Source organism: Nelumbo nucifera, chromosome 3, assembly GCF_055504915.1.
Source record: "Nelumbo nucifera cultivar China Antique chromosome 3, China Antique-T2T, whole genome shotgun sequence".
Classification (NCBI taxonomy): Eukaryota; Viridiplantae; Streptophyta; class Magnoliopsida; order Proteales; family Nelumbonaceae; genus Nelumbo; species Nelumbo nucifera.
The window spans coordinates 7,644,024-7,670,718 of record NC_142651.1 but is presented as its reverse complement, the minus strand read 5'-3'; the positions used below and the strand labels follow the sequence as shown (position 1 = coordinate 7,670,718).

The window sequence follows — 26,695 nt, the reverse complement described above, 5'->3', positions numbered from 1 at the left end:
GGACTTCGACCGTCCTTATGTTCTGCTGCTTCCCCTCATTGAAGGAATGAAGGGTCATTCCGTGCTTCTCTCCACCCAGGCGCCGACGACAACTTGAACATTTGTGTAGCGAGCGGGTCGACACAAGTGACAAGCTCAAGCTTCAGGAGCTCACTGTACATGCATGTCGGAGATGATCCATATAGTCTTGTTAAAGACGCAATGAAGGTGGTGAGGGTTCACCTAGGAACCTTCAGACTCCTGGACGAGAAGACTCTTCCAGGAATAGTAGACAAGTTTGGTTGGTGCACCTGGGACGCCTTTTATCTTAAAGGACATCCTGATGGAGTGTGGGAGGGGGTGAAGGATCTGGTGGAGGGCGGTTGCCCGCCGGGGCTGGTGCTCATCGACGACGGATGGCAAACCATTTGCCACGATGATGACCCATCTTTGCCGCCGCTGCTGTTCGAGGTTGGAGAAGATAAACAGTACTTTGCTCCCTTCGAATATTTATTATAAGGGTATTATGGGGATTAAAACGGTAGATTTAAACGAAGAATTAACGAAGGGGGTATTTGTCTCATGGTCATAGTATAAGGGGATCTTTGTCGCAAAACAAAGTACATGAAAGTCTTTATCACATACCCTATTAATTTATCCTATATTTTATTATATTTTATATCTAAAAGAATAAATTTGATAGATAATATATAGGATAGTTTTAATTAAAAATATTTGATTTTTTAACATATAAATAAGTTACTAATGTCATTTTTATTAAGATTATATTATCAAATATCAAAATTTCTTAAGTTATTAATTATAAGATTTCAATATAATTGAGTCCATTTGGTCAGAACTTCTAAGTTGTTAATTATAAGATTTCAATATAATTGAGTCCATTTGGTCAGAACTTCTAAGCTGTTAATTATAAGATTTCAATATAATTGAGTCCATTTGGTCAGAACTTATTTGTCCCGATAAATAAACTGGACAGTGTTCTGGATCTATCATTTTGTGCCGATTAATAATCCGGAGGGAACTGGGATACCACCGATTGACAGCTCTATTAGTCGGTACTCAATTTTATGTCTCTAATCAATAACAATATGCCACCAGGGGTTTCAATTGGATTGGATTTGGTCCAATATATTCAGTTCAATGTGAGTCCATCATAAAGGGATCAGGTTGATTTATATTGATTTTAAATCAAATCCGGTCCATTGACACCTATATTCTTATCTTATACCAATAGACCAAATATTTGCTTAATTCAATATAAATTTATTACAAATGGATCGGGTCCAATCTAATCTATTAAATATTTTGGACCGGATTAGTCCAATCCAATATGTCTTATTGGTCCGTCCAAATTGATTTTGGACTGGATGAAATCCAATCCAACGAGTCCATTGACACCTTTATCTGCCATATCATTTAAAAAAATCACTTTAATTTTAAAAATGAGAAAATAGGCTAAATTCCATTGCAGATTTTTTTCGGAAAAAACTTATAAAAATTCTGAGCAGAGCCCAATTGTACTTTGGGCCTAAGAATTCTAACCTGGGCTGAAGTGTCATTCTCCCAAATAATTTTTTCTACACCAAGGGACAGACGATGTGAATTATATGAAATGTTGTGCCTTAATTCCTCTTGCAGTCCACTCCATGATCCGACCAACATATGTAGAGAAAAACCCCACCTGAAGGGGGAATTTCATTGAAGTCTGTGGTGGATATGGACCTGCTCCGTTGTCGCATCTGGGTCCCCTATATGTCTATTCTGTTTTAGAGAAAGGATGCTATGACACCTAATATCATTTTGGTTAAAGGTCCGTGTATTAAAATTTAAAGTTTGATAATATAATCTTAATAAAAATGATAATACAATCTTAAAATTATTTATGTAATAATAAATTGGACAGACATTTTTAACTAATATTCTCTATTAAATTTATCATTTCAAATATTAAATACAACAAAAATTATAAAAATAAAAAGCCTTATATATATATATTTAATAATATATTCAGATCGGAACAGACAAAGAACTCGAACCGACCCAATCATTATTAATCTGATTCTGAACAAAATTATGAAATCAATTGGTTTGGTTCGGGCAGTCGGGTATAATCGACCCATTGACAGCCCTACGGCTACGAGGACCTGTAATTTCATCCGAAATTCCTAAGCAGGTATTAGTATTTCACTATTTCGTCAATACCCCGGGAGGAATACATAATTTTATTTTGAAAAGTAGAGGAAAAAGTACTGATAAATAATAAGCGACATGTCCTCAGTCCTCTTGAGTCTTGGCTCTTATTATTGGGAAACCTACCCAAGTACCCAGTACCCATACCCATTCAGCAGATATTCACCTTCACCGAAGACCGAAGGGAACAAAAGGGACCTCCCACCGTCGAGTCCGTCGGCTATTATACAAAGTCCAAATCTAGGGCTTCTTGTTTTCTTTGTCAGGGGAGAAGAGAGATTGAGAATCAAAAAATCTCCGCCAGTACCCAAACGAATACACAGGGGGAGAGTACAGGGCTTCGTTTAGAGTTTCAATGATGCATTCGATAGACCTCAGATACTCTGATCCAAACTCCTATCGTGAAAGGAGAAGGTAAGGGCTCCTACCCTCCATTCAATATGTCACGTCACAGCTTCTTTGTATTTGTTCTTCCGTGCCTTAAAAATTCAATTTTCCGTCTATTGCAGTGATTTTATGGCGCCACAGCAACCGGCAGCACCGTCTTTGATGAGTGGAGCAGGTGGCGCCGCCCCGCACTTTGGCCGAGGTGGACCCGTTGCTTTCGGAGGACCTCCTGGAGCGTTCGCTGGAGGAAGGGGAGCCGGAGGCTTCGGTGCTCCAGCCCCAACTGGAGCAGGTAATTTTAATGGGATTGCTCCCTTTCAACCAGCCGGTGGGAGAGGGTTTGACATTGGTCGAGGTGGTGGTGGAGGAAGGGGCTTTAGTGCAGGACGAGGAAGTAGTTTTGGCGTTGGCACTGGCGGTAGAGGCGCTACTGCTGGTGGTGGTAGAGGTGGAGGTGGTCGGGGGTTCGGAGGAGATCGTGGTGATAGGACATCCAATGGAGACCGTGGCGGTAGGATGCCCAATGGTGACCGTGGCGGTAGGATGCCCAATGGTGACCGTGGCGGTAGGATGCCCAATGGTGACCGTGGCGGTAGGATAGGAGGGGGACGTGGTGGTGGAAGGGGTCGTGAAGTTGGTCGTGGTGATGCTAGAGGGTTTGACGCGGGTCGCAGGGGAGGTAGAGCCGGTGGAGGCCGTGGTGGTGGTCCAAGAAGTTATGATGGAGGCCGTGGTGGAGGTGGTAGGGGAGGTAAAGACATTGGAAGGTCTAGAGGGGAGTTGGACAGCATCGCTCTTCCTAAGCAGGACTTTGGAAACTTGGTCCCTTTTGAGAAGAACTTTTACATAGAGAGCTCTTCTGTGGAGGCAATGACGGAACAGGAAACTGCTATTTACCGCAAGAGGCGCGAGATTACAGTTGAGGGATACGATATACCGAAGCCCATCAGATTATTTCAGGAGGCCAACTTTCCAGGTAATTTTTGTGGGATTACTAAGTTTCATAAACAAATACTACTCCCTCCATTTCGTATTTCTCTTCTTCGATTCTCCTAAGCAAACGAGTTTGTGTTAGCTTATTGTTTTTATTTTCTTCAACAGATTACTGTATGGATGCGATAGCTAAATTGGGTTTTGTGGAACCAACACCAATTCAATCTCAAGGGTGGCCAATGGCTTTAAAAGGCAGAGATTTGATTGGTATTGCCGAGACTGGTTCTGGGAAAACGTTGGCGTATCTGCTGCCCGCTTTGGTACATGTTAGTGCACAACCTCGATTGGGTTAGCATCGTATACTCCTTGGAATTTATACAACACTGCCATCTATCTCGCACTCTTGGAATTTATTATTTAACACTTTATTTTTCAGTTCAAGGTGAGGGCCCAATTGTACTGGTTCTAGCACCTACTAGGGAATTGGCTGTTCAAATTCAGGAAGAAGCTGGGAAATTTGGATCACGTTCCAATATCAGAAGCACTTGCATCTACGGTGGTGCCCCCAAGGGACCACAGATTCGTGATCTTAAAAGAGGTCGTTTTGTGGTTGCTCAACTGAAATATTTAATTCCACTCTTTAGACCTTTTAGAAAGCTCTGATTGGTAGATCTCATTGCTGCATTTATTCCAGGGGTTGAGATAGTCATTGCTACACCTGGTAGATTGATTGACATGTTGGAAGCTTGCCATACAAACTTGCGGAGAGTGACATATCTTGTGTTGGATGAGGCTGATCGTATGTTAGACATGGGATTTGAACCACAGATCAGGAAAATTGTTTCCCAAGTATGAATTATTATTTTTTTGTGCATTTTTATTCATGTCATTACATTACTATATCTCCCAACTCCCAACTAAAGTAAAGAACAAAAAAGAAAATTTCCCTATCTACTAAATTATCTGAGAGAAATTTGTATTTTTGTTTTTGTTTTTTCACCTGCTTCATAGTCTCTTCAGCATATCCAGAACTTATATCTGTTATTCTTAAGGTTCTCAATGAACTTACTCATGTTGACTTACATGCAGCACAGTGATGTATGTAAATGTCAGCCATATGACATGAGCTGTTTAGATTATTAAAAATTGGAACATGACTGTTATTTGTTTGTTAATTTTCTTCATGAAATGTATTCTGGGTGGCATTCCAAACAAGTTGGGTGCATATGCTTGCTGAGAGTGAGGTAATATACATTCTTTTAGTGCTGATGAAGGTCATGCTCAGCCACAGAGTGTCTATCTGGGTAATTGATACCTATAGGAAGATCAACTTACATTTCTTCATTTGTCTGACCATGAGCTTTCTAGTTTCTACTTCTTCTGGCTAGAGGAAATTATTGATGCTACAATTAAGCGATGGTAAATGTAGCATGTCATGATCTCCAGCTTCTAATGTTTATTATATTAATATTACATCTCATTACTATATTTTTTATTTTAATGTGATCCCTAGTATTTATGTATTCGGATCTCTTTAAATATTGGCCTAAGTGGAAAAAGTTGCTTTACTTGTAGATTCGACCCGATAGACAGACATTGTACTGGAGTGCCACATGGCCAAGAGAAGTTGAGACTTTGGCAAGACAGTTCTTACATAATCCCTACAAGGTACATTATATGCACCCTATTTTTGGTGAATGTGTGCATACACATCCTTGTATACTACCATGCCTAATTGTTCTAAAATTAATTGTCTTTTATAGGTGATCATTGGATCGTCAGATTTGAAAGCCAACCAATCTATAAACCAGGTTGTTGAAGTTATGACAGATTTGGAAAAGTATAAAAGGTGCATTCTGCAACTAAGCTAAATTAAAGTATGGTGTCCTAAATTTTGTTAATCTTGATATGCTTTTGTGTGTTTTCAGGCTGACCAAGCTGCTGACAGAAATGATGGATGGAAGTCGGGTTCTAATATTCCTGGAGACCAAAAAAGGATGTGACCAGGTCACAAGGCAGCTGAGGATGGATGGATGGCCGGCTCTATCCATCCATGGTGATAAAAACCAGGCTGAAAGGGACTGGGTTCTAGCTGAGTTCAAAAGTGGCAGAAGTCCTATAATGACTGCCACTGATGTTGCGGCACGTGGTCTTGGTAGGATCACTGTGTGTTAGGAGTCTTATATCTATTTATTTCTTCTATGCTGAATATTGGCGGGTCGGCATTTATCAAAAAAAAAATATTGGCGGGTCGGCGGGCTGCTGTCCAGCTTCCCAAGAATAATTCGTGGTTTGGCGGGGTTGAGGAGGTGCAGCCATTCTATAAGATTGTAAAGATGTTCTTACAATTTCCATCTGGGAGCATCATAGTTGGCTTCACCAAGGGATTTTTTACCTATTGGATTCAGAGAGATTAATGTCCCATAAAAATGCCTCTGCTTGGGTACCTCATAGTTGCAGCTCATGTTACATGGACACAGAGCTAAGGCTCACTGATATGACTATTATGGTTTATAGATTTTTGGGAAGTACAGGTTTCACATGTATGTATCTCATTCATGGGGATGTCAGCATACATTTCTACTTATGCATGCCCAGGGAAAACATTGAAAATCTTTCATCCATATCCATATTTACTGGACGTGTCCAATAAAGGCATTGCACTTACAATTAAAGTGTCTAAGTAACATGGTTGGAAGTTATCACCGCCTATCCACGGTTATGGAGTTGGTTGTTGTGGCAGCCCAGTCGACTCAGACAAGCTTATTCTTTCAATGGAACTGGATGGTGGTTCTGGTCCTTATCCCTGCAGGTCAAAGGTGGGCACATTTACTTGTTGAATGTGTAATCTCGTATGTGATCTGGAGCTAGGGGGTGCAGGGATAAGGGGGTAGTAGCAATTTTGCCCTTTTTTGGGAAATTTGCTTTACAGTTATATGCTGCTCTTTGTGAACTAACATTATTTCTAATCCCTGCAGATGTAAAAGATATAAAATGTGTGATCAATTATGATTTCCCATCAAGCCTTGAAGATTATGTTCACAGGATCGGACGAACAGGTCGTGCAGGTGCTAGAGGGAATGCTTTTACTTTCTTTACTCATGCAAATGCAAGGTTTGCCAGAGATCTTATTAAGATCCTACAAGATTGTGGACAGGTCGTTAATCCAGCATTGGCTGCAATGGCCCGGTCAAGTGGTTCACATGGTGGAGGTATGTTTCTAACCATTTTCTCCATTACATGTTTAAGTGATGGGTGGGTATTTGGTTGAATTGAAATGATTTTCATGTATAATTTATTCCTGTGCTTTGACAGGTCCAGGGGGAAACTTCCGCTCAAGGGGACGGGGAGGTGGTGGTTTTAGCAATCGAGCTTTGATTTCTGGATCCAACACTATACCACTTGGTACAAGGAAGCCATGGTAGCGCCTATTCTTCTGCATGGCCCCATATTTTTCTTTTATTGTTGCCTAAAGGCTCGTGTGAGTTCTATTTCTTACGCTTGTTATGTTGGTAGGTCTCAGTATTGACTAGTGGTGTTGAATCTTTGAAATCATTTAAGAATCACATTAACAGTGACAATATACCTGTTTTTAGATGGTAAATCTGCTGCTGTAAAATGTCGATGAAAATAGCAATGAATTCATTTCCTCGATGAGGGTGTGGATATAGGCTTATGCATGTTTAGCTTTACCAACCATTGTAACCTCCTACTGCAGTTGTGCTTTTCTTATGAGATTTCATACCCCTTATTAGAACGTCTGTAAAAATGGTCATTTGGGGCCCCACGTCAGCCTCGGGCTAAGCTGGGTTCTGACGTTCTGTCCTCCCGGTACTCCATTGGCTATAGGTATGACTGGTATGTGACATGTCCACTCCCATGATGATGACAAGGCTTTACTTTTTGATATGTTTAATGCAAATTCTAACAAAATTTTAAGGAAAAAATTTGGCCCATGCCAAGCATTCCATCTGAGTCACTGATCCTGTTCATCATGTATATATAGCTCTAAATCACAAGAGGATAAAAGGTAAATGAGCGTTTGTGGAAAATACATTGGAATTATGGGGTGTTACCCTTTTTTTTTTTGGTATTTCAAAGGCCTTACGCTACAATGGACACATTCCATGATGCTAGAATTTGTTAAAGATTGTTATGGCAAAACCAAGATCCGAAACAATTGGCAAATTGAAAAAACGAAAACAAAAGCAAAAGCAAGGGCAAACAAAGATTTAACGTGGTTCGGTATTGTTCATCCACATGAGTAGCAGCAGATATCCACCGTAACAGCAAAACAATGGAGTACAAAGGTTGTTCAGCCTTTTACAAGCCTAGCACCTTCTACACGACGGACTAGGTCTATATTTTGTCCTAATTAACCACCCAGACCTGACCCATTGATAATCCTAATTAGGGGAATCAGATGGACCAGTTCTACTCCCAATAGAGAAACCAAGCTTACCAGTTTCGACCTTAACATAATTTGAGTTGGGCTTTGGGTCAGACTAAGACAGCTTATCATTTTCGACCTTACCCTAACATAATTTGAGTTGGGCTTGGGTCAGGCTAGACATAAGTAATCAGAATTGAATTTATTGAATTTCTCAATAACCATCCATTATAGTCTAATTTAAGAATTGAATTTATTGAAAAAACTAGTGTAATGGCATGTGTAATAACTAAAAGATAAAGAACACTATATTTATACCTTAAAAAAATAAATATTATATAATTAAATTTAACTTTTATAACTTACATCAAAACTAAAGCAACTATATGCTTCATATATTGGTTAATCAAAATTCAGGCAAATATCTATTTTATATATAGAATAAATAACAACTCAACACAAGCTTGTGAAACAAAGGTAATATTTGGTACCGTGACCTTTTATTGAAAAAATGTTTTGTCTGGGATTTATCTTATAAAACAAAAAAAAAAGTGTTTGATAAACCAAAATTAAGACAAGTATCTTCTTCATATATAGAAGATCAAATTCAAGGCAAGTATCTACTTTATATACAAAGTGAATATATGATCAAATTCAAGGCAAGTATCTACTTTATATACAAAGTGAATATATGATCAAATTCAAGGCAAGTATCTACTTTATATACAAAGTGAATAACAATCCAATACAATCTTATGAGCCCAAAGCAATGAAATGTTTTATATGGAATTTATCTTATAAAACAAAAAAAAATGTATTCGATAAACCAAAATTATCAAATTCAAGATCAAGGTTCAAAGTATTGACGCGTATTGGCTGATACGTATTATTCCGGGACCCCTTCAATACACCCCTATAGTGGGTGTATAGGTGGTCTTACCGGTTTAGGGAGGTGGAGGAGCCCTAAACCGGCCCCTTGAACTGGTTTCAGAAAAAAAAAATTAAAAAAAAAGTAAAAAAAAAACAGTATCAATTTGCTCGATATGCCCCTACCGACGTATCGAGCGTATCGATATTTTGAACCTTATTCAAGACAAGTATCTACTTTATATATAGAGTTAATAACAACAGCTCAACACTATTTTATGAACCCAAAGCAATGTTTGAAGCTCTTGCCATTTATTGAAAAAAAATGTTTTGTATGAAATTTATCTTGAAAAATAAGAAAAATAATTGATAAATATTTTTTGCTATTGTTTAATACTTAGGTGCCCATTAAACACCACACAAGTTGAATAGTAAATAAATGCTTAAGTAGAATAGTAGATAGAGGCGACATTAAAATAAAACTTCCCCAAACATAATTTTCACACAAACTGAAACAAATGTTAATCTTAATGTTTTTGAACCATCATTAACCCAAACAATCAAGACAATAGGACTATTCAACCTAAAAGTTGTTCAAATAACTAATTCCGTTTCACCCTTAACCCAGTCCTAGGCCAAAAATGATTGATTTAATTAGAAAACCACTGACCCAGTGATTCAACCTGAAAATCGTCCAAGCAACTAAATTCATTTCGCCTAGGCCAAAAACTGTTGACTTAGTTAGAAAACCACTGACCCGAATGGTTTATTAAAGACGTAGAAGAGATTGTGATGCAGTTGATAGGTTCACTAACTCGTCAGAGTAGAGACCTAGGATCAAATCCCGCTGCCACCAGGGGTTGGGGATTAAGGGAAAGGGGATGGGCTACCCCCTGTTTTGTAACCCCATGAAGCAAAAAAAATAAAAGAAAAGAAAAGATTGTGATGTAGCGGTTCTTAAATCTCAGATCATTAAGACCACACACAAATAAGCGGTTCGCCGGTAAATGTCGATCTTTCTCCTCTTCTTCCCTCCTTCCTCCTTTCTTTCCTTTCCCTCTTTTTCTTATTCTTCCCTCCTTCCTCCTTTTCCTCTTTCCTTTCCGTTTTTTCTCCTCGAATCGAATGGTCACAGCGGTTTAGGATTGCAAGTCGGGCAGGGTTAGGTCGGATTTAGGCCAACCTTAGCCCAACCCTAAGTTCTAAACCCCAACCCTAACCCTAACTCAACCTGACCTTCAACCCAACCCTAACTAAATTCCTTCAACCCAACCTTCTTAGTTTTAGATCTTAACTCAATTTTCAATACATATATTGATCCTATGTTTCATTAGTATTTGTTTGTTGACGTTATTTTTTTAGTACAAAATTTAGAAAAACAAGTGTTAGAAATGACTATAATTTATTATGAGTTATGACTTACAATAGATCTTTCTTGGACGGCAAACAACATAGAAGAGATGAAGAATAAAATTTTCAAAAAACACAAAATAATGTTATTAAGGTTTTAGTCTTTCTGATTAGAATTAAGTGAAGTGATTATCTTAAAAGAAATACATGATACTATGTGATGGGGGCTATACAAATATCATGCATCTAAACAAATCAATGTATGCTATATATTATATATATAACATATATTTATATATAACATGTACTATAGAGTCAAGTTCGGGTTGGGTCAGGTAAGGGGTCAACCCTAACCCAACTCGAAGTAAAGTCGGGTTCATAAATTTCAACCCTAACCCGAACATCAACCGACCCAACCCAACCTTTTTGGGTTGGGTTCAAGCCAACCCGGCCCAAGTTGCAGCCTTATAGCGATTGCATTTGTAGGTTGCCTAATTTATTTAATAAATATTTTACCAAATAACATTTTTAATAAATGGCTATACAAATGATGAACTGACGCCATTTTTCAAATAAAAAACAACAGAACCAAACACCATGCAAGGTTCTAAGTGAAACTGGATGAAACAAGCCTGAGGAAAATTAAAGAAAGAAAAGAAAAAAAAATTGAAATTGGGATAAAATTAGCCAAATCACATATGGAACATTAACTGAGTCATTGGCGCGACTAGCATCGACCGTGCTTAACTTTTACATGAATTTGTCGAATTCAGTGGTGCTCCCATTTGAATTATATATTCCATGAGTTTACACCCTAAATACTGGCTTTTAAACGCTGAGCGGCTGAATGGGTTCTCATGAATCCCATATATGCTGCTGGTTCTACAAATACAAAGGCAAAAGAAAGATGCAATTATATATTTATACATTACACAAATCTACTGCTAGTGAGAGAAGAGAAAGAAACATGGTAAAAAGTTCAAAGTTTCTCAAGTTCCTCTGTTGAGAAATCCCCAGGCTGAGGCACTTGTTGGTGAGGCAGTCGTTTGATTCCATCACCTTCCTTAATCTTCTTCTGTGGCTCTCTCTCTTCCTCCTTTTCTTCTTCTCCACCTCCACCCATATAGGCATAGTTCATGGTTGGCTCCCCGCTCTTACTCTCGACGCTTTCCGGTTTATTTCTCATGCTACCAAATCCTTGGTCCCCGGAAACGGAAGCGAATGCGCCTTCTCCATTCCTTTCCATGAGCAGATGAGCCCCTCTGCCTCGCTCACAACTCACAACTCACAAGCGATGATCGACCGAGCAATTAGCAAAATAGAAAACGAAAACCGATCGATATCGATGTAATTAAAATAGTATAAGAATAAAAGCGGGGTTCCGATCGACGACGCCCATTATTTATTAAATTAGCACTCATCAGTTAGCTCTTGTTCTGGGTAGTCCACATGGAGCCCTGCACATGCATCAGCCATCAGGAGGTGGCTAGCTAGCTCCTTGCATGGCCTCTGATCGGTGTGGATAACTAAAGCCTGACACGGAGCATGGGTAAATGGTAATCACCAACTCCAGGCTGGAGACACTTGGGAATAGGGGTTGTCGATTGGACTGGATTTGGTCCAATCCGATTCAGTCCAATGTAGGTCCATTAAAATTAACCAGGTCCAATCCAATCCGATGAATAATTTGGACGAGTCCAATTCAATGTTTGGATTGTTCAATTTGTTCAAATTCAATTTAATTTAGATTGATTTCAACCCAAACCTCGTCCATTGACACCGACCAGATATTGGTTTAACCCAACCAGATCCAATCCAATCCAATAAATATTTTGAATCGAATTGGTCCGTCCAATCCTTCCAAATTGATTTTGGTCTATTGACACCTTCCCATGCACATTACGGACACCTATACTAGCTAGCTATCCCTGTGCATATCGAGAGCTTAATTAATAAAGAACTCATTTGTTCATTCTTCTGAGAAAACATTTATGGTTGTACCCATTTTCAACTGATTTGTTCGATCTGAAACCGTTGTCATAATTAATAGATGTCAACTGATTTGTTCTAACCAGGTTTAGGAATTAGGATGGGCCGAGGGTCGAAGGAGTGTGTATTCATCTTCACATTTACAAACAGAGAGAAAATAAGAAAGTTGTCTTAAGTCTTAACACTATTGGTTACAGTTGAAGATAAGTTCCAATTAATGAAGTTTTTTGTTTTTGCTCCACAGCGAGGTCCTCCAATCTGTTCCACAGGGAGAAAGGGTTCCAAATTAAAACTAATTATCACAAGATACATATGCTCAACATTTATTAGTAAAAGGTTAGATATATTAATGTTATTAATTAAAATTTCAAGTATAAAAGAAATTAAGCATTCAAACTAAAAGTCTCATTAACACAAAAGCCTCCATGGATGCAGGCTTAATACGTCAAACTATGTTAATTTGTGTATTCTTTCTCTCATAGTTTCCGTTTTAATTTCTCTTCACAATACATAGTATGATATTCTACAAAAAGTGCATAAAAAAGCTATTAAGAGTTATAAAGAATGGCCTATAATGGAGATATTGAGTATGACAAAACCAATTCAGATCTCTTGCCAACAAACGCTGCAAGCTCTTTTATATTTTCAAACTCAGAAGGGCTGTCAGGTGGCGGAGTGAATAGCAATGACCTTGGGCTAGGGGTACGACTGGGACTTAGAGGCTCTTTCTTTGTTTCTTTGACTCCAAATACTGTAGAACTTGGTGCAACTCCCTGATGAAAGTCTATTACTCTACCTATAATGGATGCTTAATTGGTCTCCCTTCATAGACGTAATAAGGAAAAAAAAAAAAATCAAAGCTTGAGAGAAAGCAATGAGAGAGAGAGAGATGTTACCTTGGGGTCAAAGAACGTAAGACCTTGAGATGCTCGTTCATTTGCTTCCTCCTGTTCCTCTCCACAGTTATGTGGGTGGGACATGTTTTCGTTCACGATATCGGCTGTTCTCTCTTCAGCCACATTTTCGTCATGTATTTATATACACACCACAGACCACAGTGCGGGAGAATATTCTGGGGAGCTATACTTTTGGACTCCCAGTACTGCCCCATTAAATGCTTATGCTGCGCTTTCGCGAGTCGTGAAAGACGATCTCATTGGAGTTTCTGAGCGCAAATTTTGACAATTTACAATTAGATATTGTGTTCACCCATTGCCTAGTAATTTGATTAATCTCACCCATTGCCTAAGAATGTCTCTCTTCCCGGTGAGAGAATTGGTTCTTCGCCAAAAAGAAAGTTCGCCTAAATTTGGCAATTTACAGGCAATCGGATAACAACAACAAAGAAAGTGAAAAATACTCATGAAGGTAATAACTACTAAAATGTACCTAAATGAAAAATCATTATTATTATTTCTTTGCTTTGTTGGATTGAGTGGCCTATCGCCCTCGTTGATCTAGCCTTGGTGTGTTGGACAAACCGTGGCCACTGGATATAGCCACACATCAATGAACTAATTGCTTACACTTTTTGTATAATATGATACACAATATCACTTCTTTTTTATTATATTATATTTTATTTTCATATAAATAAAATGTTTTACCAAACAAGTCTTTTACACACTTTCACATGTACACATTTGTTGGGCCAAATCTATTCAATGTTTATGAACGTTAAGAGTAGAGGATTTGGCAAGAGTGGTTAAGAAAATTAAGGCTTTAATCCCCACTCTATGAGACACCAGTTTCATCGTGATTGGAGCCCAACTAAAAGTGAGGATAAATGGCAGGTTTAGAAGTAAAAGTGATTACCTACTAAAAGTGAGGATAAATGGCAGGCCAAATCTATTCAAAGATGTTCCCAACATACAAATTCCTCATGCAGCTATAAATAGGAATGAAGAATTGGGGAACTTGCACAAGTGAAATATATATTTTCTCTCCTGCAAACCTACTATATTGGTGCTCCTTCAGCTCCATGTTACTAGGTGTTTTCATGCTTCTCCATTTTCATTCATGGTATCCAACTAGTCATCAATCATCATCCCATTCCCTTAGTCATTAGTCATTACCAACATCACCAGGCAAGATTGTTTTTATATCAGCTTGTCCCAATTGGTGCAAGCTTTTAGGCATCCAGGTTCAGGCCATGCTCTTGAAATGGCAAAGCTAATTTCAACTGGAATCGAATTGGTTGGGATCCGGAGTGGCCAACCCAATACCTGAAAAAAAAAATGGATGGTTTCACGTTTCAACCATGGTTTTAAAATCGTTTTTGACCCGGGTAATCAAACTGTCAGCCATCTATTTGGTTCCACTTTGCATCTGGCCCGGAATTTCCAAAAACTGTTAAATCGGACAGTGAACCGCTAAACCGTTCAACCCAAAGAATGTTTTTGGGTCATTTTTTATTTTAGTTGTTTTTTTTTTTTGTTTTAAATACATCAATGGATGACTATTTGGACTATACAGTCAAACCGTTTGACCAAGACAAACAAACCAGTGGACAAAGCGATTCAGGTTTCGCATCCATTTTAAAAACAATGGTTTCAATAGGGTTGGTGCTTGGTATCATTAAAAAATGTATTGGTCATACAATTCCAAACCTGAATCCAACATGAATTGAAGAGAAAATCTGTTGCGTTTAAGCTGGGTGGTTTACAAGTCATATCAGAATTACAACTCTGGTAATCTAATTCGCAACCAAATAACCATAGTAATCACAATGCTATTCATTTTGGACGCATCCGATCTTCTACTTACATGTCCGATCTTTGAAAAACAGTGGTCCAAATCTTTTTCCAAATGAGAGAGAGAGAGAGAGACATATTGTGCTGAACTCTGTACAAAAGGAGTTATGGAGGCAAACATATTGAACCCCCTCTGTGCAACCACCTTAGCTCTCACCTGTAGGATACCAAGATCATCCAAACTTCTTAGTGCATACAATACATAATTATAGTCCAATACCAAACTGTCTAAGAGGGAAAAAAAATCACAGCAGTTGTATCTACTGAAAACAGGAAACCAAATTAAAAGATCACTTGAAGCAGAAGTGTTTATTTGGTGGCATTTGATATTGTAAAACCTGATGTTCTAATTGTTTTGCATAATTGTGAGTTAAGAAACTAAAAGAGCTTCTAATATCAATTTCAATAACCTTAGAATAATTGACAAAGCATCACTAACTTTAGGGTGCTCCTCTCAATAAGTAATCACATTAAATAAATGAAAAAAAAAACTAGAAATATTGATAAGGTATAATAGATGAGAAAATAAAACTTTGTATTGGCTTAAAGCCAAACCAAGTCTATAAAACCAAATAGAAATCCTAATCAAATTTTCTCAATATTCTAAGAGAAACATGACCTAGGGCTGCCTCCTGTAATAGGGGGATGGTTGGCTTCACTTGGCACAAATTTAGCAATGGATCTTGTAGAAGAAGACTATGTGGCGAATAAGTGTCTCATGTACAAGAAGGATGAATGGAAAGAAAGTAACCTAACTTTTCCTAGGGTTTCCAACTGTGCTTAATCAGCCCCAATTGAACTAACATTGGAACCTCATTATCATGTAGCTTTTCCTAGTCAACTAGGCTGATTAAGCACAACTGGAAATCCTAAGGAATATTTCCCTTACACTTTGAAGAGAAACATGCTTTAAGGATATATACAGATTTTAAGAATTTAGTGGCATTCATATAAACAACATTTTTTTTCTTTTGAAAATGCATAAATAACAATTTAATAAAAATTCCTACAACACATATTTTTAGTAGTACAAAAAAATGCAGGAAATATCAAATTGAAATCAAGGCAAATGAAATGTGTTACCCAAAGGTAATATTACTGAACATGTGAACATGAGGAGGAATTTTAGTGTCATAGAGTTCTTAAAAAGAAAATCATATTTGTTCGGTATACAGTGACAGCCTTGTATTGTTAACTCCCCCTTCCTTTGTTATTATATATGCTAACAATTTTAACCCACCCACCCCAAAAAAAATCCCTATGTCCTTTCTATTCTCTTATGAATTTCATTTATCTAAGTTGAATGACCACAAGGGCATTGTTATTACTAAAGCAATGTATACAAGCCCATAACTTTGGTAGAACATTCCTTGTCCTTTTCTATATTGATACAGCTAGCATGCAGGATTGTAATAACAAAATAGGGCTTTAAACTATAAAAGCTTATACATGAAAGTAGAAATCGAATCAGATGACGAAGAAAATATTGATTGAAGAACTTCAGACATTGGAGATTTTCCAAAGCAAGAATGAAATACATATCTGAATTTGGCATTGATGAATTTGAGATATCAAACACACTTTAAATAAGTAAAAACAGCTGGAAGAAATCAAACTTAAACTAAACTCTGCTGTTAAGAATAGTATACCTCTGAGAGATTTTTCAAAGTTCAGTAATTGCAGCATAAAACCAGGATTAGGGGCTGCTTGTGGCCTTTTACTCTTAACATAATCCAAAGCTTGGGATAGACACATGTGATGCTTTTTCATCAAATAAGCTACAACAACTGTGACACTACAAGAAAAACACAAGAAAATCATTATCTAACTAAAGTTAAAACCTACAACAACATGTAATGTAAACTATCAGTTACCAGAAAAGAATTTTAAAAATTCACTCTAGTCTTTTTTGTGAGATAACATACATATCTGTAGTCTTTTCTACTTGATTTCAGATGTTGAATATCTGTACTCAAATAAGGGATATCAAGGATTATATCAAGCTAGGACTTATTTTATTGACAGAAAATAAGTTTAACATGATTGCCATTGAACTTTCAGTAACCAGGGAAGTTATCTGTAAGTTCCAAGTTAAGAAGTTATCCTGTGATGTGGATGGAATCATGAAAATGACTGATCACAGAGAAAATTTAAGAAATAAACAGAAATTTTAAGAAAAAACGAAGACTTACACATGCATTAGGGCAAATGTTTCAATGTTTAAATAACTTTAAAAAAAAAGCAATGCATACATATCTTCAGCTACCTATAAGAACAGCACTCATGTTTATTGACAAGTCACTAATACACAAGATATAATTAAAAGGTCCAAAAGTGAATAGCCAAGATATAAGAACTTGGAATAAATATTCAACATTATGGTAGAGACAGAAAATGATATGAGAAGTTGCCAACTTAATTACAACGCCTTTCCAATATAAATATTATTTATAAGTATTATTGAATATAATAGCTGAAAAATATATTCTTTAAATGTTGCATGCATTGATTGTATGAAATACATTTTTGCCCCTTCTAAACATTATAATAGCATCTTCAATTTTTTAATTCTATAAGATGTATGATATCTATTAGAAATTTAATGATATCCACAAAATAGTAACATAAAAATAACACATCTAGTAAATCAATGCAAATAAATAAATGAATACATAAATAAAAGAATTAACTTATATTCATGAATAACAACTTAACTGAAGAATTGTTTTGAAATGGAAGAAGATACAGGCTAAGTCCTTTCGTACAGTATGGAGAACAAGAAGAAATACAACCTGGTTGACTGGAAATCAGCATGCACATCGAGGAATGTAGCATGTAGCAGAGGATTAGAATAAACAAATATGGACCTATCAACCTCATGGTAAGTTACAAATTCCTATGGAGTTTGCATGTTTAAAGAATTTAACAAGTGATAAAAGACTCCAAAATCTTCTCCATTTAAAAGAATGAAAAATAGTCATGGATGATAGAGACAAGTAGGGGCGTTCACAGTTTGATTAACCGAACTGTGGGCTATTTTTTGAAACCAAACCAGTACTACTGGTTTTTGAAAGTCCCTTAACCAAAACTGAACCAAATCAAACGGTTGACCAGTTTTGGTTTTTGACTGGTTTGGTTCTTTGGTTTTTTGGTTTATAATATATATATATATAATTATAAATATATTGAATTGTAATGTGTATATTTATAATATATTATATTTTAAATATTACAAATATATAATATATACCAGTCAGTTTCGTTAACCACCGGTTTTTTAGGTTAACCGAAAACTGAACCAGTCCTATTTTTCAAAAGTACAGAACTTCAGTTAATCACATTTTCCAGTTCGGTTTTTTATGAGTACCCCTAGAGACAAGAGGTACCCTCTAGTTAAAATGATGTGTGCTTTCCCTCACGTAGGTATTAAAGGATTAATTCCTATAAAGGATTAATTAAATATGATCTTAATGATTAATCATCTCATTTCCAATAACTTTCCAGCCAAGATGGAGTTCGAGTGGGTGAAGAGATGCCCCTCCACCTGCTTTTAACACTATGTTTTGTTATAATGATGAGTCTCACTATTTGGGTGCCTTCGATGCAATTCAGGTCTTCCCAAGCCTGGTATAGTTTAACTGAAGAAGGTGCGCTCTCTGAAACTTCTTTTTGTTGTATGCTGATCGATCTAATAAGTAGAGCCATGATAATTTTAAGAACAATAGTTGCATGGAAAACATCGTCATGGAATGAGCCTTTAGCCTGCTAATGTTCAGTTGTCCATATGTTCATTATTGATCAAAATAAAAATTACTATCGTCTTCTAATTCTTATACCAACTAAACAGGGTTGGCTACACGAATCCTGTTTCACTAGGCCAGGTTATGTGAAGCTGAACTTTGTTGGCTGCTGCTTAGGAAATCCCACAAGTGGTTATTGTTTGGGTAAATGGAAGTTATTTAAAAAATGGCCCATTCGCAAAACAAGTTCAACTTTTATTATATACTAAATACGAACATTATATATATAATACTAAAAATATCTTATACACAATACAAAATAAAAGAAAAAGGAAATTTAGATAGGAAATTTTTCATATATATTACTTCAGGTTATAGAGTCAGTTTGATGTAGTTTCTTCTTTCTTTGACAAGTAATGGTTCAACTTAGTTTCCTTTTTGCTTATATCAAGGTATAGCAGTTGAATTTACAAGACTGCTCTTTCAAGTGCACAAATTTGCTCGTTTGGATTTTAACCTTCTTCAAATCTTTAGTCCCACAATAGTTGGTGAGTTGAAACTATTTATATTTTTAGTTTTTTATGGCCCCAGTTGGGATATGCTTAGGAAAGTTTGACATCCAAAAGAAAAACTTATAATAAATCCATCTGGAGAGACTCTTGAGTGTGATGAGGAGATCTGCCGATCTAACACTGAAGAATTTTAGGAGAATCTGAAAGAAGATCTCCAAATGAAATCATCCCATTCAAAACTAGGGCTGTAAAATTTCTCATCATTCAGAAGCCCCAAAGTGCCAAGAATATACAAGATTCAGGGTTTATCATTCCAGAGAAATAATATCCAAATGCCACTGTTACTCATAAAAAATAAGTAAATGTACAAATAAATAATATCCAAGTGCCCAACCTAAACCACTTTCTTGACAATGCATACATGCACTTCCAGTGTTAAGTTTTTCTCTTTGGTAAACCTTCATCCATATCATGCATAGATAACCATATGACTAGTAGTGCAAATTCCTCTGGTCCTAGGTTGCAATGGTATTTTGATAGATAATTGGGAGATTTCTATTTGTAAAATGGTGTAACATTGAAAAATCATGAATAAAATTGAAAATTCAGTTTTCTGAATTCGTTCCCACCTTTTTGTCTTGAAATCTCAGATACAAAGTGGGTCGAATAGCTAGTCATCTATATAAAAAAGTTTACTCCTCTTGCTTTATATGTTCACTACTAACTTGTTATGATCTTCCTCTATTATCTCCCCTTTTCCTCGTTTTTGCTAATGTCTGAAAGCATTCTTCTTGTATGGTGTTAGCAGTGAATGGATAATTTAGTCACCTTCTACACATGCATGTGGTTGTAAGTGGTAATTGTTTCATGTGAAAAGGCTTATCAAACTGAGTTGCATCACAATTGATCCAGTATGGGATAAATTCTGGCATTCTCATTACCATTGTTGTAAGGAAATAAAGCAGACAGAAAAATAATAATTCACCTTCTAGATCTCCCCATAAAACAATGAATGAGCACACCTCCACCCACCCTTTTTGCCTCATCAATGAAATTGAAACACTCATCAAAATGTTGCACTATATCCATATCTTCTTTATCAGCCACTACAAAAGATTACAGAGAGCAAATTAAGACTTTATAATGTTCCACCACATACTTATAATGAGAGAAAAAGTACAAGCACATAAGCGATCCACCTGAAAAGAAAAATGGAACCAACTCAAAAGAAAATTTAACTAATAAGACAAAATAAGTTCATTGTAATGCACTCATTGGCAAAACATGGGAACCCTCATCTCCTGTGGAGGATCTAAAGCTTTTATGATTTCAATAAAATTTACTTTTCATTCTTTAAAAAAAAAGGTCTGAGGATGGCATGCCGGATACTAATATAACAAAATGTGCAAAAAAGGGATTTGAAGTAAGTCTTCTAAACAGCATGTCTAGGCTAATATAATTTAGTAAATTGGGAAGAAGATAAAATACTTGGACATGAAAGATAGATTAATGTCATGCCAGATCCTTCCATATGGTAAATTCTTTTTTATGAGTCTTCCATATGGTAAATGATCATTCAGGATTTAAAATTTTTTCATCATTGTGAATCTTTGTGCTTTCTTTTCCTCGATTTATAGAAAAATATTTAAATGAAAAATTGTATACAGAAGGTATACAAGCTAAAAAGAAGAGCACAAAAAAGAAGAATGAGATAAATCCAAGAGCCAAACTGTCAAGTACGCCTACATGAAAGATCCTTTATTCAAAAAGCCAGAACACCTTCAAAATCTCTTTCACAAGATCAAAGAACTACCCAACCAAAAGGCAGCTCCACCAATCGTAGAAAGACCAAAACTCCAGGCCACCACACTATTTAGCAAAAGCTTCTCCTCATCTACTGACTGCCCCATAATCTTGTTGCACCCCTTTCCCTACCCTACCTCTTGTTTTAAGGGGCCCAAATTATTTCTACAATGACACCACCACAAAAACCCTTTTTTTTCAGAAAAAGTTGTGCTTATTGCCACTGGATTATGGATACTGATAGTATTTCAAGCAACATGCTTGATGCATGTCAATAAGCAAACCTTGAAATATTAAACATATGGAATCATAACAGAATGAGAAATAGGGAACCATGATTGTGTACAAAGTAATGGTTAGCTAAGAAGAATGAGATCACATTTTTCTTTTGAGGACAATAATGAAATTTGACCTTCTCCTCTAGGTAATGAATCGGTCCTCCATTGACCACTACATTATAAATACTCCTAGTATGGAGCAACAAAGCATTTATGATTTGAGTTTGAGCTTCATTAAGCACTTGTGACCTCCTGGTAGCAAGAAGGGAAAATAGTGCTTTGGTCTCCTTGAGAGTTGAGTTAGTCTTCTCAATGGGTTGATTGAGCCCCCATATATATTTGAATCCATGTTACCTGGATACAGAAAGGACATGGCTGGATACGGTATTGGAAACACAATTGAAGTATCTGGATGACATGTCACCCTTGTACAGATATCTGGGATCATAGATTTGAACTGAGGGAGTCCTCATCCCTCAGTTAAGTGGTTTCCCTAGTTATCTCTTTGCTTCTTGTTTTTGTCTTCTTTATTTTAGCATTGCATTATATGAATTATCAATGAAAAATTCTCTCTTTGTTTCCCATTTGGTTGTACTCGTGTTAGTTTATTTTGTCATGCATCAATGCTCAAAACCAAGGAATGTATCAATTGAATAGAAACTAGATCTGAAGAATAATAGGTCAAACTCAAAAGGAATAAAGTCTCTAGAGTTTTATAATGGAGGTAATCCAGTAGATGAGAGGTTCCTATTTTTTCACATCAATCATAATTGATCAGCAAGAATATTCTGGTCCAAATAAACAAAATATATATATATATATATATATATATATGAGGGATCAAAATTTCAAGAAACTTGCCTACCTTCAACCGTCTTACACATGAAATCACTTGTAAGTAATAGAGAGCTCTGCGCTGGTAAGTTGGCAACAGTTAAGATGTGAGTGACATTCAAACCTTTCAACACATTCTTGTTAGATGCAGCTCCAAGAGATCCCAAGAAGAGGCCCTGAGATAATTCAAAAGAAAAAATAAGAGGTTCACCATTCATTATAAATAAAACCAATCCGAACAAGACTAATGCAACAGTTACCAGAGAATTCAAAGAACTGAGAAATGAACAATACTATCCAAGTTAAATTAAGTCAGAAGTGACTAGACGGGATATCTATAGCAGTTATAGCAGCCAAATGGAAATATTTCTAACTTAGAGATGGTGACATGAGCACTACTCATCTTATACATGTCACTGTAAAGATTATATGTATATTACTGCAATTACCTGTTACCTATCAAAACATACTACATACCTCTTCAATTCTGCATGGAACAGTGTCATCCTTTACACATTTTACTGCACACACTAATCGAGCAAGTGCTGATATTTGATTTCTATAAACTTGTTCAAAATGATCCATTGCTAGTATTAAAAAATCTTCCTTCCGTTAACGTACGCACAAAGGCCTCAGGAATTGCATGCTGCTACCATGACCTAACTTAGAACTTGTCAATATCAGTTAGCATGATAAAACAGAACCAAACTGCAACATACAAATACATGTTATAGGAACGATAAGTAATATTAACTTTCAATTTCATTTTCTTATGACGTGCAGCAGCTTTGTCAAAATACTTGGTTTGCTTGTTCCAATGACTGTTTGTTGGAAACTGATAAAAGAAACAACGGGACAAAAAAGGATGAAATACAATTTACAAGTAGTATTAACAACCAGAACTATAACCCACAGTTGAAACTGGAGATTATTTGTAGAACTAGAAAATTGCAAATCAAGTACTAAATTCATTGGTCTAATACAAAATAACTAGCTGAATTCACAACTGGAACCACTTGCACTCAAATAAATGAGTTAGATTGTCTAGTTATCCTAGCTGCATGTTTTTGCATTACTCGAATACTTGTTATTTCTCTTCACTCGAGTCAAATAAACAGCTCTGATCTTCTTAGTTCTTATTTCTTATATATATTGCCTACCAAGAAAGGAAAGGAGCCTTAAACAACTGACAATGCTCTAACTATATTACTATATATAGAAATATATGATATACATATATGTAATCAGTAGGATCTTGCAATTTCTAATGGCTCTATACTGAAATTCCAATGGAGCATTTTTATACTTACAGTGGATCATAGTGATGAATTACACACACACACACAAAATGCCAGCACTTTTGGGGACATTAAACACAGCAAATTGTGTAAAAAAGGTATTATATCATGCACAATTGAATGAAGGTGCAATTTCTTTGTCATACGATTGATTTAGTGTATAATACAATTGAATGAAGGTGCAGCTACTCAATTTATCCTTGAAAGTATTGTCTTTATTTACATTAACCAACATCTCCTTGCTATACTGAGAACTAACATCCTCAGGGTAAAAGGATCTTCAATGTAATAATTATCTCGTGGGCAATTTTAATTTCAAGACTATCTATTCCCTTCAATTTTTAGCTCCAACTTTTTTTTTATCAATATTAAGTGCTTTTAAGGATGAAAATAAGTATATTGCTCACATGGTTTCCTGAGAATTGGGGGTCTTTCATAGGATTTGGGTCAAAGAGGGATTGAGGAATAATTAGTCGAATGATATTTCGAGTCTTTTGAATGATCTAAGGGATACTTTCTTTTGCTCTAATGGAGAGAGAGAAAAATTCAGAGTCCGAATGCAAGGCGTCTTTTCTCGTATGAGTTCTTTTTCAAATTATTTTACTAGTTGAATCCATCATCTCTCAAGTATTTCTTGTCTGTCACCATACGAGTTGGTCTTCACCTCCAAAAGTTAAAGCTTATTGTTGAGAGGCTGCAATAGAGATGATCATACAGGAGATGGTTCAAAGGAGGTGGAAATCATGGCATCATCCCTCATATGTACATCCTTTGCCTTTAGAGTAGGGGGGATTAATCACCCTCTTTTATCTTGTCAGTATGCATGCCTCTCAGGTATGGAACCACTTATTTCTTTATGGAGTCTCTTGCACACCCCCATCAAGGGCCACTGACCTGTTTTCAAATCAATCATTTGTCGAGTTCATGCCAGCAACTTTGATAATTGAAATCAATGGAATGATGTTCTTAACTGGTTCTAAAACGGCATGATCCCCACCTATCTACTTCTTTTTTTCTCTGTAGGAAAATAATTTGCAATCTATGTGCCATAAAGGGGGGAAATAGCTAAGAAAAAAGAAAACAACTCATGCAGGAAAGGATCTGGTGAGCCAATTAATGATGAACAAGAAGACACGCTTCCATAATTATAACATATTTGTCAAAAAATAACAAGAAATAGATGGAGCGCTTCATAGTTTTAACTGACCTAACTCGCTTGTCCCCATGGAAGATGGTATCTCATCATCGGCAGACCCTTGGTTTCGTGAGAATCAGTCGGCCTCTGCGTGATAACTGGAAAGCGGTAAAGCATCAGGATGCCAAGGCATTTTTATTCACAATTCAAATGCAAAATAGTATGAAGTGCCTCGAATCTCAATTAGCATAGGCTAAAGTTGCAATGGTAACCAATTCGACGAGGAAGCTCCCGGCCGATCACCCCATAGTTGACATGGTCATCATTCGGTGTCCCTCCAAAATTGGAGGCGCAGGTCAAAGTCAAACCCGAAGAACTACAACCTTCCAACCTCTGACGTAGGAGTTCACAGCACATCCCAACCGTCTATTGGAAACATCTCCCATCATCTTTCTTACTTGTCATGAAATATTCATGTTCTCAATACACGATTGTGATGTGCTGTGAAGCGTTGTGGGGGCGCCTCCTTGCGGGGGCAAACTCCTCAGTCCCGATGCCTAGTGTTTATTGAAATCAAATGCATGAGTATTAATCTGATATAAAAAGTAAAAAATGTTTAAAATAAAACCCAACCAAATGTGGGTTTTGTAAATATGGAATAAACGGCCTCACTTGAGATTCAATATGAGGATTTTGTAACAATGGTCATCGAAGTCCTCCTCTATAATTTTTATTATATAGGAGGACATGGTCATCAAAGTGTCATCTGAATTCCATAAACGGCCTCACTTTGAGGACATGGTCATCAAAGTCCTCCTCATATAGGCATCGCAACGGTGTGGGTTTTGTAAATTCCATATCTTATCGCATGGGCACCTCATAGGCACATCCACTGTGCATTGGGAACATGTTTCCAATGCATGGTGTAGGATGTGTGTGTGAGCTGGGACGAAGTTAGGATTTTTAATTAGTGGGGGTTAAAGTGTAATAAACATGGATAGGGGGGTCAAAAGATAAGAAATATGGATAGGAGGGGCAAAACATATGTGAAATTTAAATGGCTACTATAGGAATTTTCAAGGCATAAGGGGGCCATGGCACCCCTTTGCCACCCCCCGGCTCCACCCCTGTGTGTGAGGTTGATGTGAGGCGCCCTATGTGAGGAGCAAATCCGGTCTCATCTTATCCAAGTTGGATCTCCTACTTATAAGATCTACCTAGAGGTAGGGGTGGCCACGAGCCGAACTCTTCATGAGTTACTTGAGCTCGGCTCAGCTCGGTTTCAACCAAGCTTTGAGCCGAGTTTGAGCCAAATTTACATGTTCGATTAATAAATAAGTCGAGCCAAATTTATATATATATATATATATATACAGAGAGAGAGAGAAAAAATAATATGTAATGAAAATATTATAATTCTTAATTTGTTAAATATCAAATAAAAAAATATTTTTATATATAATTTTTTATTTTTATAAAACATTTTTTCTCAAATCGAGCTCAAACTTACAAGTATTTTACTCAAGCTGAACTCGAGCTCAAGGTTCTAGCTCGAACCGGGCTCGAGTTCGAGCCTTGTACTACCTTGGCAAGCGTACTATTTGGCTCGACTCAAATCCACCCCTACCCAAAGGACACTAAAGCTTGTATTGGAAACATTTGAATTCACATCTACTCCCCACAAAGGGTGCCCCATAGCATATTTCAATCGTGTGTTGGGAACATATCTTATTGACAGCTTCAAGAAATGTTCCTAGTGCACGTTGAGATGTGCATGTGAGGCATTTGTCTCCAGGTTGCAGGGCACTAGTTCAACTGGCCAGGTTAAACGATTCAGATCATGCTACATCAGCAAATATATGTATTAAGTATATATATTTATATACATACATATATGTATATATATATATATATGTATGTGTGTATAAATAATGTATAAATATGTTATATGTATTATTTTATATTTAATATATGTTTTTCAATTCAGTTTTATTTTTTTATTTATAAAAATGTTAAAAATTGTAATTTGAGGCAAAAAAAAAGGGTTTATTCGCGAAAATAGCGAGGCAAGGGATGCATATATCTTGAAATTGTAATTTGGTCAGGCGGGAAGTTGAATTTGGGGGTTTTGAGGTGCCAATGGGATGAATTTGCCGGTTGCACATGTGTTCTTTAGGCACGAGTCAAAGATGCGTGGCACTCCTCTCCTAAGCTGTGTGAGGACGGTGTAAGGAGC

At 36.7% G+C, this 26,695-nt stretch overlaps 2 protein-coding genes across 9 annotated transcripts; one reads left to right on the top strand and one right to left on the bottom strand.

Annotated features, from left to right (window-relative positions):
• Nucleotides 1–2,400: 2,400 nt before the first annotated feature.
• Nucleotides 2,401–7,178, top strand: LOC104593097 (DEAD-box ATP-dependent RNA helicase 20-like). 2 transcript variants are annotated; one of them, XR_734525.3, is made up of 10 exons: nt 2,401–2,604; nt 2,700–3,553; nt 3,679–3,858; nt 3,947–4,108; nt 4,205–4,359; nt 5,086–5,178; nt 5,274–5,359; nt 5,439–6,329; nt 6,489–6,722; nt 6,826–7,178. XR_734525.3 is itself a non-coding variant. In XM_010252781.3 (10 exons), exons 1-10 carry the CDS (start codon nt 2,546–2,548, stop codon nt 6,933–6,935), a joined length of 2,160 nt encoding a protein of 719 aa, XP_010251083.1. In that variant the 5' UTR covers nt 2,401–2,545; the 3' UTR covers nt 6,936–7,178. The 2 variants fall into 2 exon arrangements, 1 of the variants encoding a protein (XP_010251083.1); XM_010252781.3 differs by having other exon boundaries at nt 5,439–5,665.
• A 7,463-nt stretch (nt 7,179–14,641) lies between these two features.
• Nucleotides 14,642–24,884, bottom strand: LOC104593095 (dual specificity protein phosphatase 1-like). 7 transcript variants are annotated; one of them, XR_016084682.1, is made up of 7 exons: nt 24,532–24,884; nt 22,504–22,685; nt 22,058–22,202; nt 20,097–20,217; nt 17,575–17,659; nt 16,509–16,654; nt 14,642–15,016 (listed from the first exon to the last, which is right to left on the bottom strand). XR_016084682.1 is itself a non-coding variant. In XM_088902255.1 (7 exons), exons 3-7 carry the CDS (start codon nt 22,609–22,611, stop codon nt 15,006–15,008), a joined length of 531 nt encoding a protein of 176 aa, XP_088758381.1. In that variant the 5' UTR covers nt 22,612–22,675; nt 24,532–24,617; nt 24,732–24,882; the 3' UTR covers nt 14,642–15,005. The 7 variants fall into 7 exon arrangements, 6 of the variants coding, with proteins under 6 accessions (XP_088758381.1, XP_088758380.1, XP_019052540.1 ...); XM_088902255.1 differs by lacking the exon at nt 17,575–17,659 and having other exon boundaries at nt 22,504–22,675; nt 24,532–24,617; nt 24,732–24,882; XM_088902254.1 differs by lacking the exon at nt 17,575–17,659 and having other exon boundaries at nt 22,504–22,672; nt 24,532–24,617; nt 24,732–24,882.
• Nucleotides 24,885–26,695: the final 1,811 nt, after the last annotated feature.